General features: G+C 37.8%; 1 protein-coding gene across 1 annotated transcript in view; it reads left to right on the top strand.

The window, feature by feature from the left end:
• Positions 1 to 15,630, top strand: part of LRPPRC (leucine rich pentatricopeptide repeat containing) — a 204,287-nt gene that overhangs the window by 169,268 nt on the left and 19,389 nt on the right. Inside the window, exons 29-33 of the mRNA XM_060247554.1 lie at positions 103 to 229; positions 2,499 to 2,625; positions 6,089 to 6,177; positions 12,952 to 13,156; positions 15,413 to 15,552. Coding sequence (XP_060103537.1) covers positions 103 to 229; positions 2,499 to 2,625; positions 6,089 to 6,177; positions 12,952 to 13,156; positions 15,413 to 15,552 — 688 coding nt within the window. The remainder of the gene's footprint in view (positions 1 to 102; positions 230 to 2,498; positions 2,626 to 6,088; positions 6,178 to 12,951; positions 13,157 to 15,412; positions 15,553 to 15,630) is intronic.

The raw sequence follows: 15,630 nt of genomic DNA, 5'->3' as shown, positions 1-15,630 counted from the left end.
TTTCACTTTGATGTTTCTTGGTGAAATATTTGCATTAAAGAATATGTCACTGGATACTAAGAGGGAACATAACTATGTTCATGTCAAAAACTTCCTTTTTAGGCTTGGTATGATGAGGAAGTCTATCCTACCCTTTCTTCCTCTTTGCAGCCTTCTGAACACCCCTCTGAACTACCTTCTGATCCTCGGAAGAAAATATTCATACTCTGCAAAAAGGACAAAGCTGAAGGTAAATTAATTGTTATTCTTCCTTATTTTTTAAAAATAAATGTGTTAACACTTTCTATACAAACTGGGTACCCCTGTGGTGATCTTTACCAAACAGCAAATAGTCTGCTACATAAAACTAATGTAGAAACTGTTCCCTAAATCTTAGCAGATTTGCATTTCTTAGAGTTTTAATCTACAAGTATAATTTAATTCTGCCTGCTCCTACTGTGAGAAAGAATAGTTTATGACTAATTTATCAGTGTAACCATTATTTGCTGTAGTAGGAAAGTTACCCCCTATTTTTGATTAAGTTTGAAGAGAATACAATTCAGTTTGCTGATAAATTCTAGAGGGAGGATGGGTATCTTTCCTACTGGATAAATTAATTCTCTCTCGTTTGGTATTAAGTAAGAATAGTTAGGAAAAAACCAGACGTATCACCAGTGACTGCTCTTGTGATCATAACAGTCACTCTGTTCATACCTTGTGGACATTTGGTTGTACCTAGAAATTTGACAAAATTGCATTATCTAGTACAGGGGAGAGGAATCTTGAAGAGAAATCACATTAAAAGTTTATGTATATGAACACAGAGATAATTCCAACAACAACAAAATCATGTGGTACATTATGTTCTCAAAAGGTATTCCCAAGGAGATGGAAATAGAACAGGACTTATTCAGAGCTCAATGCTGTCCATTCAGCTCACACTTGAATTCAACCCATAATGAGTTCTCATCTGGGCATTACATCCCCAAGTCTTCCTTTTCATTAGGAGGTTACTAATAAACTAAAACATCCCTTGGTAAAAGTCATGAGGTCATAGCACCCTTACTGTTGTCCTGCTCCCTAAATGATTCCTTTCCCAAAGGGTGTTCATAAAGCCCATAACACTATTTGTCTTGAACTATCCAGAAACAATGCAAGGCACAGCTAGGTGCAGTTGTGTCACAGACAATGTCTTCTGATGCTCACTGTGATTTGGATGTCTGAGAGTGCATCCTTTAGATATTAGACACAAATCGCTGTACCAAAAAAATAAACATTGTGGACATATAAAGAAAAAAGTTCAAATACTTGCATGTGACCCTTTAAAATTAATATCTTTGAAAGTACCACTTGGCCTGAATATATGCAACAGTATATGAATAGTACCTCCCCATAACTACGTGAGTCTTTTGTCCTTGAGCAGATATTCTTAAAATGAATTTTTAAGTTTTTAAATGAATAGTTCAGGTATATTTTTAAATGAATAGTTCAGGTATAAAGGATCCAGTAGAATTTGCATTCTAAGAATATATGGCTGGTCCGCTCCAACAGTCCACGTTGTTTCTCATCTATTCTGTCTCTTGATCTATAAATACATTTTCAAATACAGACTGAACTTAACTAACATTTGCTTCTGCAAAGTATATAGGATCTTAGGTACTATCATAGTTGCACTTGTATTTTATATGTTAAGAATTACTTTGGCACTTCTTTGAGTTAAATTAGCAAAAATTCAGTAATTTTTTTGCAGAAGTAGGAAAAAATTTGGCGTATATATTACACTTTCTGCAGAATGTTTACAGCAGCAGCATCTTGTTTCAGAAAAGTAAATGACTGAAAAGTGTGGTTCCCTTTTTTTTCTTTCTTTCGTTTTTTTTTGGTAACGTCTTTTCACAAACTGACAGTTATTGTGAATGTGTGAAATAAAACTGTTAATCAGTCAAATAAATGCAGCTTTAGTTTACTTGTTAAATATCTGTATATTTGTAAATTGTATGTTTTTATGTAAATCTTGTCTTAGCCAAATAATTTGATTTCCCAATACTGAAAACACTGCCAATATTTGCTGCCATGCTACTCTGATACAATATCAAACATTGTAATTCCCTACCTGGGGATTAGGAATAGCATTAAAATCATACGCAGTATGTTTGCAAAACAAGTGGCACAGTCATGGGCACACTGATGAACTCAAATGAGGAAATTTGTAGGTGGTTAAAGCATATGCTGTTGAAGTCATTACTAGCAGTAGTTGGGTGCATTGTGCATATATGTGTGTACTTTAAACTATGAAGGCAAAATTAAGTTACTGAAAGTTTATGAGGAAAATCTGTGAAATATTCACTTCAGCTGAAAAAGTAGGCAGTTTCTTAAATATAGCTTTGAACTTAAAGATACCTGAAGAAAAGATTTGTTTCAAATGCTGTCTTTTAAAAAATAAAAAGATGTGAATGCTCTTCTGCCACACTTCAGTACAAACTAACACATCAATTGTTTGTTTTTTTTAATTCTCATTGCAGAAGCATACCACATTTTACTAGAGGAACAAAAGAAGGGTATTATGCTTGATTCCCCTGGTTATTCTGTCCTTATAAGATCACTGCTGAGTGAGGGTTATCTTGAAGAAGCCCTCAGTGTAAAAAACATGTAAGTCTTATATCTGTACTTTGTAAACTTGCAAAAAATTATCACATATTTTCATTTTCAGGTGAATGTTTCCTTTTCCTATTAGCAAAATGGTCTTGCTTGGGAGCAGCATAATGGATGGGCATTTCTGATGTGCTGTATGTCACAAGTCAAAAAGAAGGTGGCATTCTCGGGTCATTTTGTAGCTAATGGTGCATCACAGCACAGCCACACACTTGGTACATTTAACAAATGCATGCATCATCTGAGCACCATTCACTTTATATGGCCGGTTAGTCCATAAAGTTCAAAAGCCAGACATGGAACACTGCAACAGTGGCTTTTAGTGAGTGTATTGACAGAACAGTATGAGTAGGAAGTCAGATTTTAGTGAACTGATCATAACATTCTACCTTAGGCGTAAAATAAGAATTCCGTGTCATGTATGCCATCACAGAAATATTAATCAGAAATATAGATGTGCTAGGGTAGTTGATTAAATGTACAATGATCTGACCAGAGAAATAGTTTTTGTGTTATCATTTTTCAAAAATCTTTGTACTTGGTTAAGTTTTAAGTGCTTTTAGAATAAGGCTAGCAGATTTTACCACACAAATTATATTATGAAATGTTCAGAAATGGAGCAGAGGTATTCCTCTGCACAGAAGTTTATAAATTTACTGTATATATACAAGTTTAGTGCGCAATTAGATTCTGAAAAATATGGCACCCAAACAAAAAACGATGGGTATGATCTAAAGTTCTGTGAACATCAAGAGAGAATACCTTGCTACAGTTGTGCAAGCTGATACAAATATTTTTGCTACACAAGGTGCAAGCAACAAAAACGCTTGCATATGTAGGCCAAAATTCTCTGGATACCTTGTGATTTTCCTCACACAAGATCCAGTGCAAGCTGCTTGCCAAATGGCTGTTATATGCACGCACCGTATTTACTTCATTACACCTTGCAGTACTTATTATACAGCAATACAGAACCACTAGGGTGCTCTTGATTTACGGTAACTGGTGAAATAGCATTATAATAAAATCTGTCAGTCAAGGAAAAGAAGTCTGGTAGCCAGTCTTGAATGATGCATCAGGCTATTTTTAACTTCATTTAATCTAATGGGACAGTTTTCAGCCCTATCAGTGGCATAGTACAGGAAGAAGAGGAAAGAGCAAGGGAGGGCCTTTCCATTGGCCTGCCTTACCCTGCTGGCCCATCCATTCATTAATAGCTAACTGTTCTGCAGAAGAGGGAGTGAAAGACAGTGAACCCTCTTCTTATTTTTACCAAATTGTATTTGATAACTATCTTAAGGTTTGTTGGTTTGTTTTTGCTGTTATTTTGGCAAAAAAATCCCAGCATAATTAGTAATAATTTGACAAAGCATCTAGAATCTAGAAGCAAACTCTGTACTCAAAAGGGTTATAACTTCTTATTAGTATAATGATCATTTAAAAGATTTGGATTTCCTGTGTCTACCATGGTGGGCCTGAAAAAAACACACTGTACTACTCATAATGTAGAAGGATTCTGCACATTAGAGTCATTGGCGACCCATAAATCAAAAGTTTTAATGGTTTACTTCTTGATCCCTGGTTCAGTAACATATGTGGACATATCTACAAGGAATGAACAATGAGGGTGGGGTGGAGCATTGCACATATAAGTACACATATGTCAAAACTTGTAAACATCATCAGTAGCAAAATAAAAAAAAAACCCAACCAATAAAATAATCATGACTGGGGAAGTAATAGGGGTTTTTCTGTAGTTTAAAAATTTGCTGAAATAAAAAGTTTATCCTGGCACTGGAAGACCATACATGATGGCAACATTATGAAGGGGAATGGTAAAATAATTCCATAGCTGGGGTAATGCTCCAAAGATCCAGTCCTTCATGACCATTTGTTTTATCTCTAAGGGAATGTGGATAGAAACTGAAGATGAATACATTATCCATGCAAGTATATAAGCAAATATGTGGGTCTTCCAGATACCTCGATCCCAGACCTCATAGTAGCATATTTGCCTGGGGTATAAGAGAGTAAATTAGTAGGGATTGTTATTCTAAATGTAAACACTTAAGAAAATGCAAGTTTTCTGATGCTTATGGTCAGCCAAGAGTCTTACATCTAGGATTTTTATGAATTTTAGGTATGGTTCTAAAATAGAATTGTAGTATTGGAATGAGGGATTAGATCTGTAATAGTGGCTAACATCTATTTAATCACACTAAAGATTGAAAGATTGGAGAAAGTAAATCCTTTGTTACATGTAATTTACAGTCTCATGCATGAATTGTTGATTTAAGGGCTTTGACAGATGGGACGAAGAAAAAAAAAAGAACTGAGCAATGGACGCTTAGTCAGGGATTAAGGGGATTGGTTGGGAGAGTAGGAAAATCCTGAGTCCAATGACTGCATTTGTGGACCCCAGAGGCTGAAAGTGACTGAGAGGATAGTCATATTGTGTACTCAATGAAGGATTTTCTTGGGATTGAGGAGAATAATTTAGCAATGACCCTGCTTACCTCCCAATCCGCTCAACTCATAAGTTCAAGTAGGTAGGCTGCTCAGTTGTTTGCCACAAGATGATCACTGTGGTTTATCTTGATTGTTGATATGGCAAATGGCAGTTGTGCACATGCTTATGCAAGTAGATATTTTCTGTGAATCTTGAAAAGTTATCCTGAGATATTAAAATTTCATTAGGGGTGCTGAGGGAATTTGGAAGCATACACACAAAAAGAGAGAGAAACGGTGGTTTGCTCTGGATGTATGTTTCTTGAAAGGTTTTAAACTATGTTACTAAAGCCAACCCCCCCTCCCTTTTTTCTTTTCTTTCTTTTCTTCCTTTTTTTTTTTTGCATTGTAAGGGATACAGAACTGATGAGTCGAAATTTCATTTTAAGTTGGCAAAAGAAATATGTTGAGTTTTTTAAAAACCCTGTATACATCTACATGACAGAAACTAGAAAATTAAATCAACTAAATGATACGGTGTGGGTTCATAATATCCTTTTAGTTTATATTTAAAATATACAGTGCTGAAAATAAATGTTTCATTTTTTTATTGTGGAAAGAATAGTTTTACATTTTATAATTATGGTGACTGTTTTAAAAAGAAGAAAAAGTATCCCGCTTAGGATACAGCAGAACAATGCAGGGCATGCAGTTATTTTCGTCATCTAATATGTCAGCATTCAAGAATCTGAACCGATTGTTTAAAAAAAATCTTGTACTTTGTTTCTTTTGTTGCTCATTTCCAACTTTGTCATCTGTCAGAATGCACAAAAAAATTATCCTTCTATAACCATTGACAAGATAACACAAAAGCTGTCTCCAGGTCGATATTTTGCAGCAATATTTTTAACATACGAACAGTAGTTTTTATAATTTCACCTTGGTGCTCAACCATTTATTATCGTATCAGAAGCATGTCAGTAATTCCTTTCTAAATGTCTGCTTCTTTTAGCGCTGAGACCCACATCAAGGGCTTCGTGCTGAACGATGCTGCCAGCAGCCTCCTCATCATAACGCAAGTTAGGCGGGATTATTTGAAAGGTATGTCACAATGCTTGACCTTTACGTCACATTAATGCCTCTGCAGATTTTTCTTGTAACGCCCTTCGAATACTTGGATAAAGGAGTCCATTTAGCAAATTACCTGCTTATCAAGCGCCTTTTGTGGTAGCTGAGAGACGTAAATTACTGTACATGCATTTATAATACAGCTTGAATATGAATGTACTTGTCATTTGACCACTTAGTCCAGTTTCCGTTCCATTTAACACAAGATGGGTTTTCTTAAGATGAATCACAGCTCTTCAGACATGCAAAATTTGTGCTCCAGAACGAGAGAAAGTACAGGCTTTCAAGTGCGTTAAAATTCACAACACAAGTCATTTTGCTTTGGAAATTAACATACTTTAGAGCATCTGAAACAATTCCCAGCAGTTTCTTCCTGCACATTGTGTTGGTAGTGCAAGGTATCAAGTGAGTTAAATTGAGTGTTAAATGTGCACAGTTGTGCACTAAATGATTATAATATTGATTTTAAAAACCCTTAATCTAATACTTTTTAATAGTTTGCAATACCAACAGTAATGAAACATACATTGTGCCTTTGCGCTCCTTTTAATCTTATACTGCACCGCAACAGAAATGTTGGGTGTATAGACTAAATGCCTTAGGAATGCAGCAGTGGACAACTTTTAGTATTTGTCTACATTCTTCTTTTCCATACATGTTTCTTAGCTTCAGCTCTGAGGCTCTGCAGAGAACAGAAAAAGCAGAACAGAGCAGAGCTACCAAAGTCCAAATTGTCACAACATTACATAGAGTACTTGAAAAAATCTGATCCCTTGAAAAAGGTTTTGTAGAGTCGGACACAGTTACTTTTGGAATAGCTGCTGCTTGATTAGCATTTCTAGATGTCTGTGTAGATTTCTAATTTTTGCTTTGTTTCCGATCCCATTCTTTAAAAATGCATTGTTTTAGGCAGAGGACTACTTCTCAATTACCCAGTATTGTGACCTCTCTGTCAGTGAATGTATGAATTGCAAAATAATGCTATTTTGACACCCAAGGTTTGCTTACTATGATAGTAAAAAATGAATAGCTGGAGATATATATCCAGTTCTGTCTTACCTGCAGGATTTGCATTCCATTGCTGCTCTCCCTTCTGGATCTAAAATTTTACCATAAGGTCTTGAAACAATGACTCAAAGTTATATTGTGGGTGTCTGTTAAAATGCTGAACTTTGGTAAAATTAAATCCTGTCCTTTACAACTTAATTCCAGTAATTAAAATATTGACTTGGACCCCAGCAAGTTAGCTTTTTTTTGTTTTTGCATGCCACTGAGTAGTCATATTTGTTTGCAGGTTCCATTTCCTTTTGTCCCTCTTGCTGCCCAACAGCTCTTTTTCAATAGACCATCACAGTCTCTAACTTCAGCACCTCCCCTTGCAACATCCATCATTGTTCTATCACCCTTAATGTCTCTTGTGGCCCATTAAACTTGGCAAAAGCTTGGATCAAGAGAATGGTTTGGGCCAGATGGTTTATTTTTATTCCAGAAACTTTTTAAACAAATGTTTGTCAGAGGCCTTCAATTCAAAAGGCTATTGAGGTGAGGTCTTCAGAAATGACTGTTCAGAATAGCTCCTTAGGCCTCCTCTGCCTTGTAATACAAGGATATCTGAAGTCATCTTGTGCATTCTTAAGTCTAGCCCTTTCAGCTGCATCTGTAAAAGAAAATATCAAGTTGCTGGTAGTGAACTGATCTGATTAGATTAGCTTTGCATTGAACCTGTGTGCAGGGGAGTGGTATCCAGATGCGTCTGTGTTCATCCTTGGCTTTTTCCTGATATAGCTGTTGCACCCACATCCTGGTTTACTCCTTGAGTTCCCTTTTAACACATTGAGCTACAGCTGGATGAAACAAGTCTTTGGCTAAGTCTCCCCTGCTATCTTTGTGTGAGTCTCCCTTAAGCTGCCTAGAAGAATCTGTGTTCTTCAGATGCTCTGGGCTGGTATTGTGATCTAGCACACTATGGAGGCCTTGTAATCTAATACCAACAGCAATTCAAGTCAACAGGCAGCACACCATCACAGCATGACCAGGTCTCAAGAACATGACTTGTAAAAGCTGGGGGCTGGTTCCTCCCCTCATTTTTAATATTTTTAAACATCTGTCCTGATGAAGTGTTCTGGAGAGCTTGACAGTTTGTGCACTGTTATTGAATTATTGGGTTGGTTCTAATGTATTTTTGGGTTTGTCCTAATAAAAGATATTACATGGGCTGTGTTCCTAGTTGTGTTCCTATAGTGTTAGACATTATAATACCATAACGTTAAGCATGCACATGCAGTTTTATTTTAACGGGTGAAGCAGAACATTGGATCTCTTATTTTCCTCCATTTCCCACAATGGTGATCTCAGTGTATGGCAGACATTGTGAGAAACTTGTCATATCACCTGTTTGCAAGTAAACATACCTGCAGGTGGCTTACCTGCTTTATACATGAAACAGGATGGTGAAGAGAAAACATTTACCTATAAGTAAATTGACTTGCATGTAGGCATGCTGCTTCCATCCTGAAACAGAAAGCTGAAAAACCTGCATCCTATGAATAAATGGTTTGGATTTATCCCTGCTGCTTCTCTTCTCATTGGTCTTCTGCTCTTTGTATGCACTCACTGCAAATCCTCAAAAAAATTAATAATACAAGAACAAGCAAGGAATAAGAATGATTAGGGACAAGTGCAAATGAAAAGAATCACAATGGGGGTGGTCAGGCATGCTGCATACACTTAGTTTTTTTGCATCTTTTTTGCAGCCTGGATTCAAAGTAAGCAAAGCATTGACCATATAGTTAACTTAAGAGGTTTCACATATGTTCTAATACTGGAGAAAGCAAAATAGATTGTTTTAAACTTATTTTAAACAAATATTTAGAAGGTTGGACTACTGCAATGCCCTCTACATTGGGCTGCCCCTGTCCCGAACTCGGAAATTGCAGCTGGTGCAGAATGCCGCAGCCCGGCTGTTATTGGGTCTCCCAAAGTGGGGACACATTTGGCCGGGTCTTCGGACCCTGCACTGGCTTCCAGTGATATACCGAGTCCGGTACAAGGTGCTGGTTATTACCTTTAAAGCCCTATATGGCCTGGGACCTGCCTACCTGAAGGACCGTCTCTCCCCACATGTTCCCCAGAGAGTACTGAGGTCGGGAACACAAAATCTCCTCACTATCCCTGGGCCAAAAGAAGCCCACTTGAAATCCACCAGAGAAAGGGCTTTCTCCGTTATGGCCCCTATATGGTGGAATCAGCTGCCGGAGGAGGTGAGGGCCCTGCGGGACCTTGTTCAGTTCCGCAGGGCCTGTAAGACGACCCTCTTCCGGCTAGCCTACACCTAGCTAAGATGAGAACTCAATGTAGCTTGTCAGACTTCTGTTTTATATGTATTTGGAATGTTTACTGGTTTTTAAGGTTTTAACTGTTTTAAATGTTTAATGGTTTATATATTTAAATATTGTTTAATTTTTATATTGATCAATTGCTGGAAGCCGCCCTGAGCCACTTGTGGGAAGGGTGGGATACAAGTCATAGATAGATAGATAGATAGATAGATAGATAGATAGATAGATAGATAGATAGATAGATAGATAGATAGATAGATAGATAGATAGATAGATAGATAGATATGTTACAGCAGAATTTTCTTCCTGTTTGCTCTTGAATGATAGTTTGTGAAATAAAAACCATTTTTATGTTTAAGGTTTAAAACTTCTAATGAAAACAAATGTGTGCCCTCTGTGGATCTGGTGTGTGTTTTCTGTGTTAGTTTAGGAGTATATTATAAGTGGAGAAGGGGGTGGTGATGGTGGAGAGACAACCTAGATTCTTGGTTTTTTACTTTGAATTAGTTGGTTAAAGAACTTGAAGAATATAACCAAGGATGCTCATGATTTTAAAGAAGAATTGCAGATTTATACCCTGCCCTTCTCTCTGAATCAGAGTCTCAGAGAAGCTTTCAATCTCCTTTATATTCTTTCCCCACAACAGACACCCTGTGAGGTGGGTGGGGCTGAGAGGGCTCTCAAAGCAGCTGCCCTTTCAAGGACAGCTCCTACAAGAGCTATGACTGACCCAAGGCCATTCCAGCAGCTGCAAGTGGGGAATCAAACTCAGTTCTTCCAGATAAGAGTCCAAACACTTAACCACTACACCAAAGTGGCCATAAATGGTCACTGGCAGTTGGGTGGTGATTAAGGATAGACATGAACCAGGAAAATGGTGGTTCATGGTTTGATTTTCCCGAACTGGTTTGTAGTTTGTTTGGTTTGGGAGGTAGTAGAACAGCTCCCTCATGTGTTAGAGATGCCAAACCCACAGGAAGTATTCAGCAAGCTCTCCTCCACCAGCCCTCCAAGTTTGCCAAAGATTGGATTTGGGATGTCTGAGTTATAGCCCCCAAATCAGGTGCCCCCAGGAAAGATCAGCTCTAGCTTCAGGTTTGGTCCTTGAAACCACAGCAAAGAACACCTTCCCAGCTGAGAGAGGTGTTTAAAAAATTGCGCTACTGTGTGTGGGGGCAGGGGGGGAGAGGAGTCCCTCAAATCTTCTTATAGCACCTAATAATGTAGTTTATATGTGTTTAATTCTTCTATAATTGTATTTACATTGTTTTTATTATGACTGTTAGCTGCCCACAGTCTGCTCGCGGAGTGGGCAGCACATAAATTTAAAGTAAATAAAAATAAATAAATAAAAGCCTTCCCTATATCAGCCATACAGCAAATAACAACTGAACTATAACTCTTCTTTGTTTGTGCTGCAAAGTGAAAGCAGCTGAGTCAGGGTGTGGTATTATACTGGTATATACTCTGCTCCCATAGAGCAGAATGAGAGCCCTGTGGTTGGCTCCCAGAGTTGCCAGTTAAGCTATGGACAACTGTTTGGGGTATTTCTAGGGCTCTCCCCAGCATTGCCTAGGAATTGATTGAATTGGCACCAGGCTGCGTGGAGAATGAACCTCAGAATCAAATCAAATGAACCATCATGGGGGGGAAATATGATTGTGATGTGACCAAACAAACTAGTTCAAAACAAACCACAAACCAACCCAGTTCATAAGCTCAAACTGTGGTTCATTTCTCAGTTTGTGGCCATCCCTAGCGAAGATGCATGGTGAGCAACCTGCAGATAATGAGGCTAACTTGTAGTGTAAAGATTCCAGCCATTACACTGTGGCTGTTACTTTGAGGAATTAAACACAAAAGGAAGGAGTCTGCATCATTGTTTTACAGCAGTGGTCCCCAGCATGGTGCCTGTGGGTTCTGCAGCATCTGTGGACATCTTGCCTGGTGCTCACCAAGTATTTTTAGAAAGTGGGTAGGACCAAGTGGGGCTATTGGCCGCTGGAAATATGATTGAGTATGCATGCTTTTAAAAATGTTGTAACGGCAGCACCACAACATAAGGATCTTCATGGTGTGACTGAGGGCAAGCTATTTCTGTTATTTTGTGGCTGGCTCCACTTCCTGCAACAGCCATTTTGTGGCTGCACCCCCCCTCCCCCGCCACTGTGCCAGAATTCCAAAGGTTCCCACGAGCTCAAAAAGGTTGGGGACCCCAGTTCTATAATGATTCATGCCTCAGCCTTTTGTAGTAAGAATTCATTTTAGCCTTTTGTAGTAAGAATTCATTTGTGACATACGTAAGCCAAAGTCCAGTTGTATGAATTCAATGTGCAAGAGTGCCATTTTGCTTTATGGAATTGCTTATTTATCTGATTTTAATAAATAAATAACATTTATTGTATTTTATTTATGTTGTGAGTTGCACTGAGCCCTCCAGGGGGTAGGGCAGGATATAAGTGCAGTAAATTAAATAAATAAGACTCACCTCTGCTATATGGATCTGCCTGCCACTGGAAGTCCTCTTTTGAGGCTCTCCTCTGGGTGCTGTCAGCCTTAGAAGCTTAGGTGGGTAGCTATCAGAAAGAGGATCTTTTTTGTGGCACCATACAGTCATAGAATTCCTTCATCATTACTGTATTTTAGACACCAGGTTGAAGTCCTGTTTACTGAAGCCTTTAATCTTATTTAATAGTATGTTTATTTTTTGTACATATACTTATTTGACTTTTATAACTGTTTTATGTTTAAGTAAAGTTAGACTACTAAATAAAGTGGTAATACATTTTGGAGAAAGGGATGTACGTTTTTTAAAAACAAAAAGTCATTATAGTGGTTTTACTTTTGGAAGTTCTCATCCCATGAACTAAAAGCTGACTAATGCTGAGTATGAGCCAGAAGAAACTAAAATAACAGCTGTCCATATGCTGTATTCACATGCAGTAAGAAACCATGCTTTACAAAAACAAGCCTAGGAAATCATGACCTCCACTTGTACATGGCCATGAAATTTGCCCCTTAGTGTTTTTGTCCAAACTCATTCAAGTTCTCAAGATCAGGATTCTAAATCTAGAAGAAAAAGCAGAGACGAGTGTGATTTGGACAAAACAATGAATTGTTTTTAATTGAGATGTTCAGTTTCTTAGCCAAGCCTGAGAAGAAGAAAGGGGAGGGAGCATATCCATTCATTACCATGATAACGAACTTTGTTTTTATCATTATATGTGTAGTGTGCCAGTATATGATTGTTTTCTTTAGATGTTGTATAGAAGAACCTTCCCTTGTTTACTGAAGAGGATTCTCCTTTCTTATGCTCATTAAATATATACATATGTGATGTTATATGAAGACCTAAGTTTCTGTTTCTGAGTGGAGAGTTTTCTTTTTGTTCCCATATTCTCCTCAATAGATGCAATGTCTTCTCTCAAGACCCTTCTTGAAAGTGGTGGAGTGCCCAGTCGACTTGCAGTTACACGTATTGTTCAGGCTTTGGCACAGAAGGGAGATCTGCAAAGCATATGCGCAGTTGAGAAGATGATTGGAAGTCTCAGCAGTTCTATTAAATTGTCACATATGCTTTTCATCAATAACACAGTGTTGGCTCACATAAAAAAGTAAGCTCCTTCTAGCTGATATTGCTTCTGATTTACAAGCAGGAAAAAAGACAATATGGTGACCTTATTTTCCTTGCATACAAATAATCTTTCTCTTCATTATAGTTAAATGGATGCTAAAATTGGTTGCCATTGAGATTTCTTATCCAGGAAAGAATGGAGACTGGAGTCCATTTACTGAAATGCAAAAGCTGGCAGGTTATTACTGAATAAGTGAACTTTGAGTAGGCTAATGATCTCAAACATGTATTTATCAAATTCTGCCTTCATAATTGGAACGCCTTCTTAGGCTGATGTCTGCAATGTCTTGTTACTGTTTTAATTCACAGAACAATGCAAACCTCCACAAAACCAATGGAAGTTTTTTCCCTTTGCCATCAGTAAGGTTTTTCTCTTTGCAAGTGTCAAAGATTATATTTGTGTTGCACCCCTTTTCATAAATAGGGTGCATGTGTGATTTTTCAGGGTTATAATGATATGTTTAGCACTCACAGAATCTCACTGACTTGGAAAGAAAAGCGAGAGCTTGATTTTATAAGGAAATCTTTTTATAAGGATTTTATAAGGAAAGATCCATTTTAAAGAGTATACATTACAGTGTACACTAGTTATTTGATTGCCATTCTTTTAAATTATTCCCAGAAATAAGCCTATACATAGAACGTTTTTCCTGCAACAGATTTTTCAGTGGAACTTCATTTGCTTTTTATATTAGGTCTATATATGACTCTTTGTCTGACCAATATTTTAAACATGATTTTCAATATTACTTTAAAGCCTTTCCCAATGTGCAATGGCACCTGCTGACACCTCACCTGATGTCTGCCAAGTGTTTTCAGAAAATGGGCGAGACCAGTAGGGCTGCCAAGCCCCCGGTCCCGGCAGGGGTTTCCCCACCCAGGAGATTCCCAACCTGCCAGCCTACATTGGGCTGGTGGGGGGAACCTCCCCCGAAGTTGTTGGCATGATGACGTCACCCAGAAGTGACGTCATAGTGACACTCTAGCCATTTGGGATGAAAAACTCTATGGTACAATAGGCTCCCAAATGGCTAGAGTGTCCAGGAAAACAATAGAGTGGCTACGAGTGCCATTGCCAGCACTATGATGTCACTTCCAGGTGACGTCATTGCATCACACACAAAAGTCCCCCACCGGAGAGCGGAGGGGACTTGGCAACCCTGGGAACCAGGGAGGACTCTTGACAAGCACAGCTTCTGATTGGCTTTGCAGTTATAATAGCATTGCCTTAGCAGCAACTGACACCACAGTATTTGTTTTATTCTGACTCTCACTCTTTGTTCCCAGTGTATTTTTAAAAATTACCTCTTCTCCCCTGGATTTGTGCTTCCTCTGGGTGGACCTATAGCAATAATTTCTCATCCTGCCCCCTTTTAAGTTTACTAATTTTATGTTACAAGGTGTGCCCAATTATAGCTGTTTGTTCAGGTTTCAATTTTATCAACAAGTGCTTTGCTATCTCTTGGAAATACTGCTTTGTTTTGCTTCCTGCCAAACTGTGGATAACTCTGTTGGTTAACAGTTAGCTCCAAAACTCATTACAAAACAGTAACAAGTGTCAGTCGCTTAAGAGCTGATACCTGCTCAAATATCAACTCCATGAAAAATGATTTGCATTTGAATTTTTTGGTATATATTACTTTTATCAAATGCAAATTATAAACTTTTTATTTCTTATGATCTCAGTACTTTCTCATGTGTTCCTCTCTTATGATGCATGACTCCAAAGAGATTATGCGTAGCAAACAAAGCAGTTCAAACTTCTCACATCGCATATGGCTGTGTTTGCATCCAAAAAGACAGCTATGAAAAATTCAAGAAAATATTTAATTTAATATTATAAAAATACTCTTTGGGTTTTTCTGTATTAATTATTCAGGCGCTATCTCTTGATGTTTTGTTTTTACCCTTTTACTGCTTCAAAGAACCAACCAGCAGTCATCTTTGTTCTATTAACGAAGAAAAAAAGCAACATTTATGTCAGAGTTACTCAGCCATAGAATAGGTCATAGTTTGGTTGGAAAGAAATGGAGTTAGTGCCGACTTTACCCACTCAGCCATAAATTTGTTTCACTTTGTGTTGTGACAATATCTGCATGAATGGAGTCCTAGGTACTTTTAACATTGCCACTGTGTATAATATTAATATAGTAATAAAATAAAACATTCATGCGCCTGTTTTACTGGTTTAGGATTAGAAACTAAACCAATGAAAATGTTTCTTTTTCTCTTCCAGTAATAACCTTGATGGTGCCATAGAATACCTTGAGCCTCTATTTACCTCTGGGGAGCTGAGGTCTGAATTGGCAAGTTCAAGCATCGCCTTTGTCTGTAGAAAGTTGATTGAAGAAAAAGTGGAACCAGCTTTGGAGAGATGTAAGTCAGCCATGCAAGTCAGTGAAGAAGAATTTGCTGAGTAGTGAAGCACATTACTTACATGCAGTAGGTTCCAGA

The sequence above is a fragment of the Heteronotia binoei genome, chromosome 1 (genome assembly GCF_032191835.1).
Source record: "Heteronotia binoei isolate CCM8104 ecotype False Entrance Well chromosome 1, APGP_CSIRO_Hbin_v1, whole genome shotgun sequence".
Classification (NCBI taxonomy): Eukaryota; Metazoa; Chordata; class Lepidosauria; order Squamata; family Gekkonidae; genus Heteronotia; species Heteronotia binoei.
The sequence above is the reverse complement of the archived record's forward strand: the minus strand, read 5'-3'. Positions and strand labels throughout refer to the sequence as shown.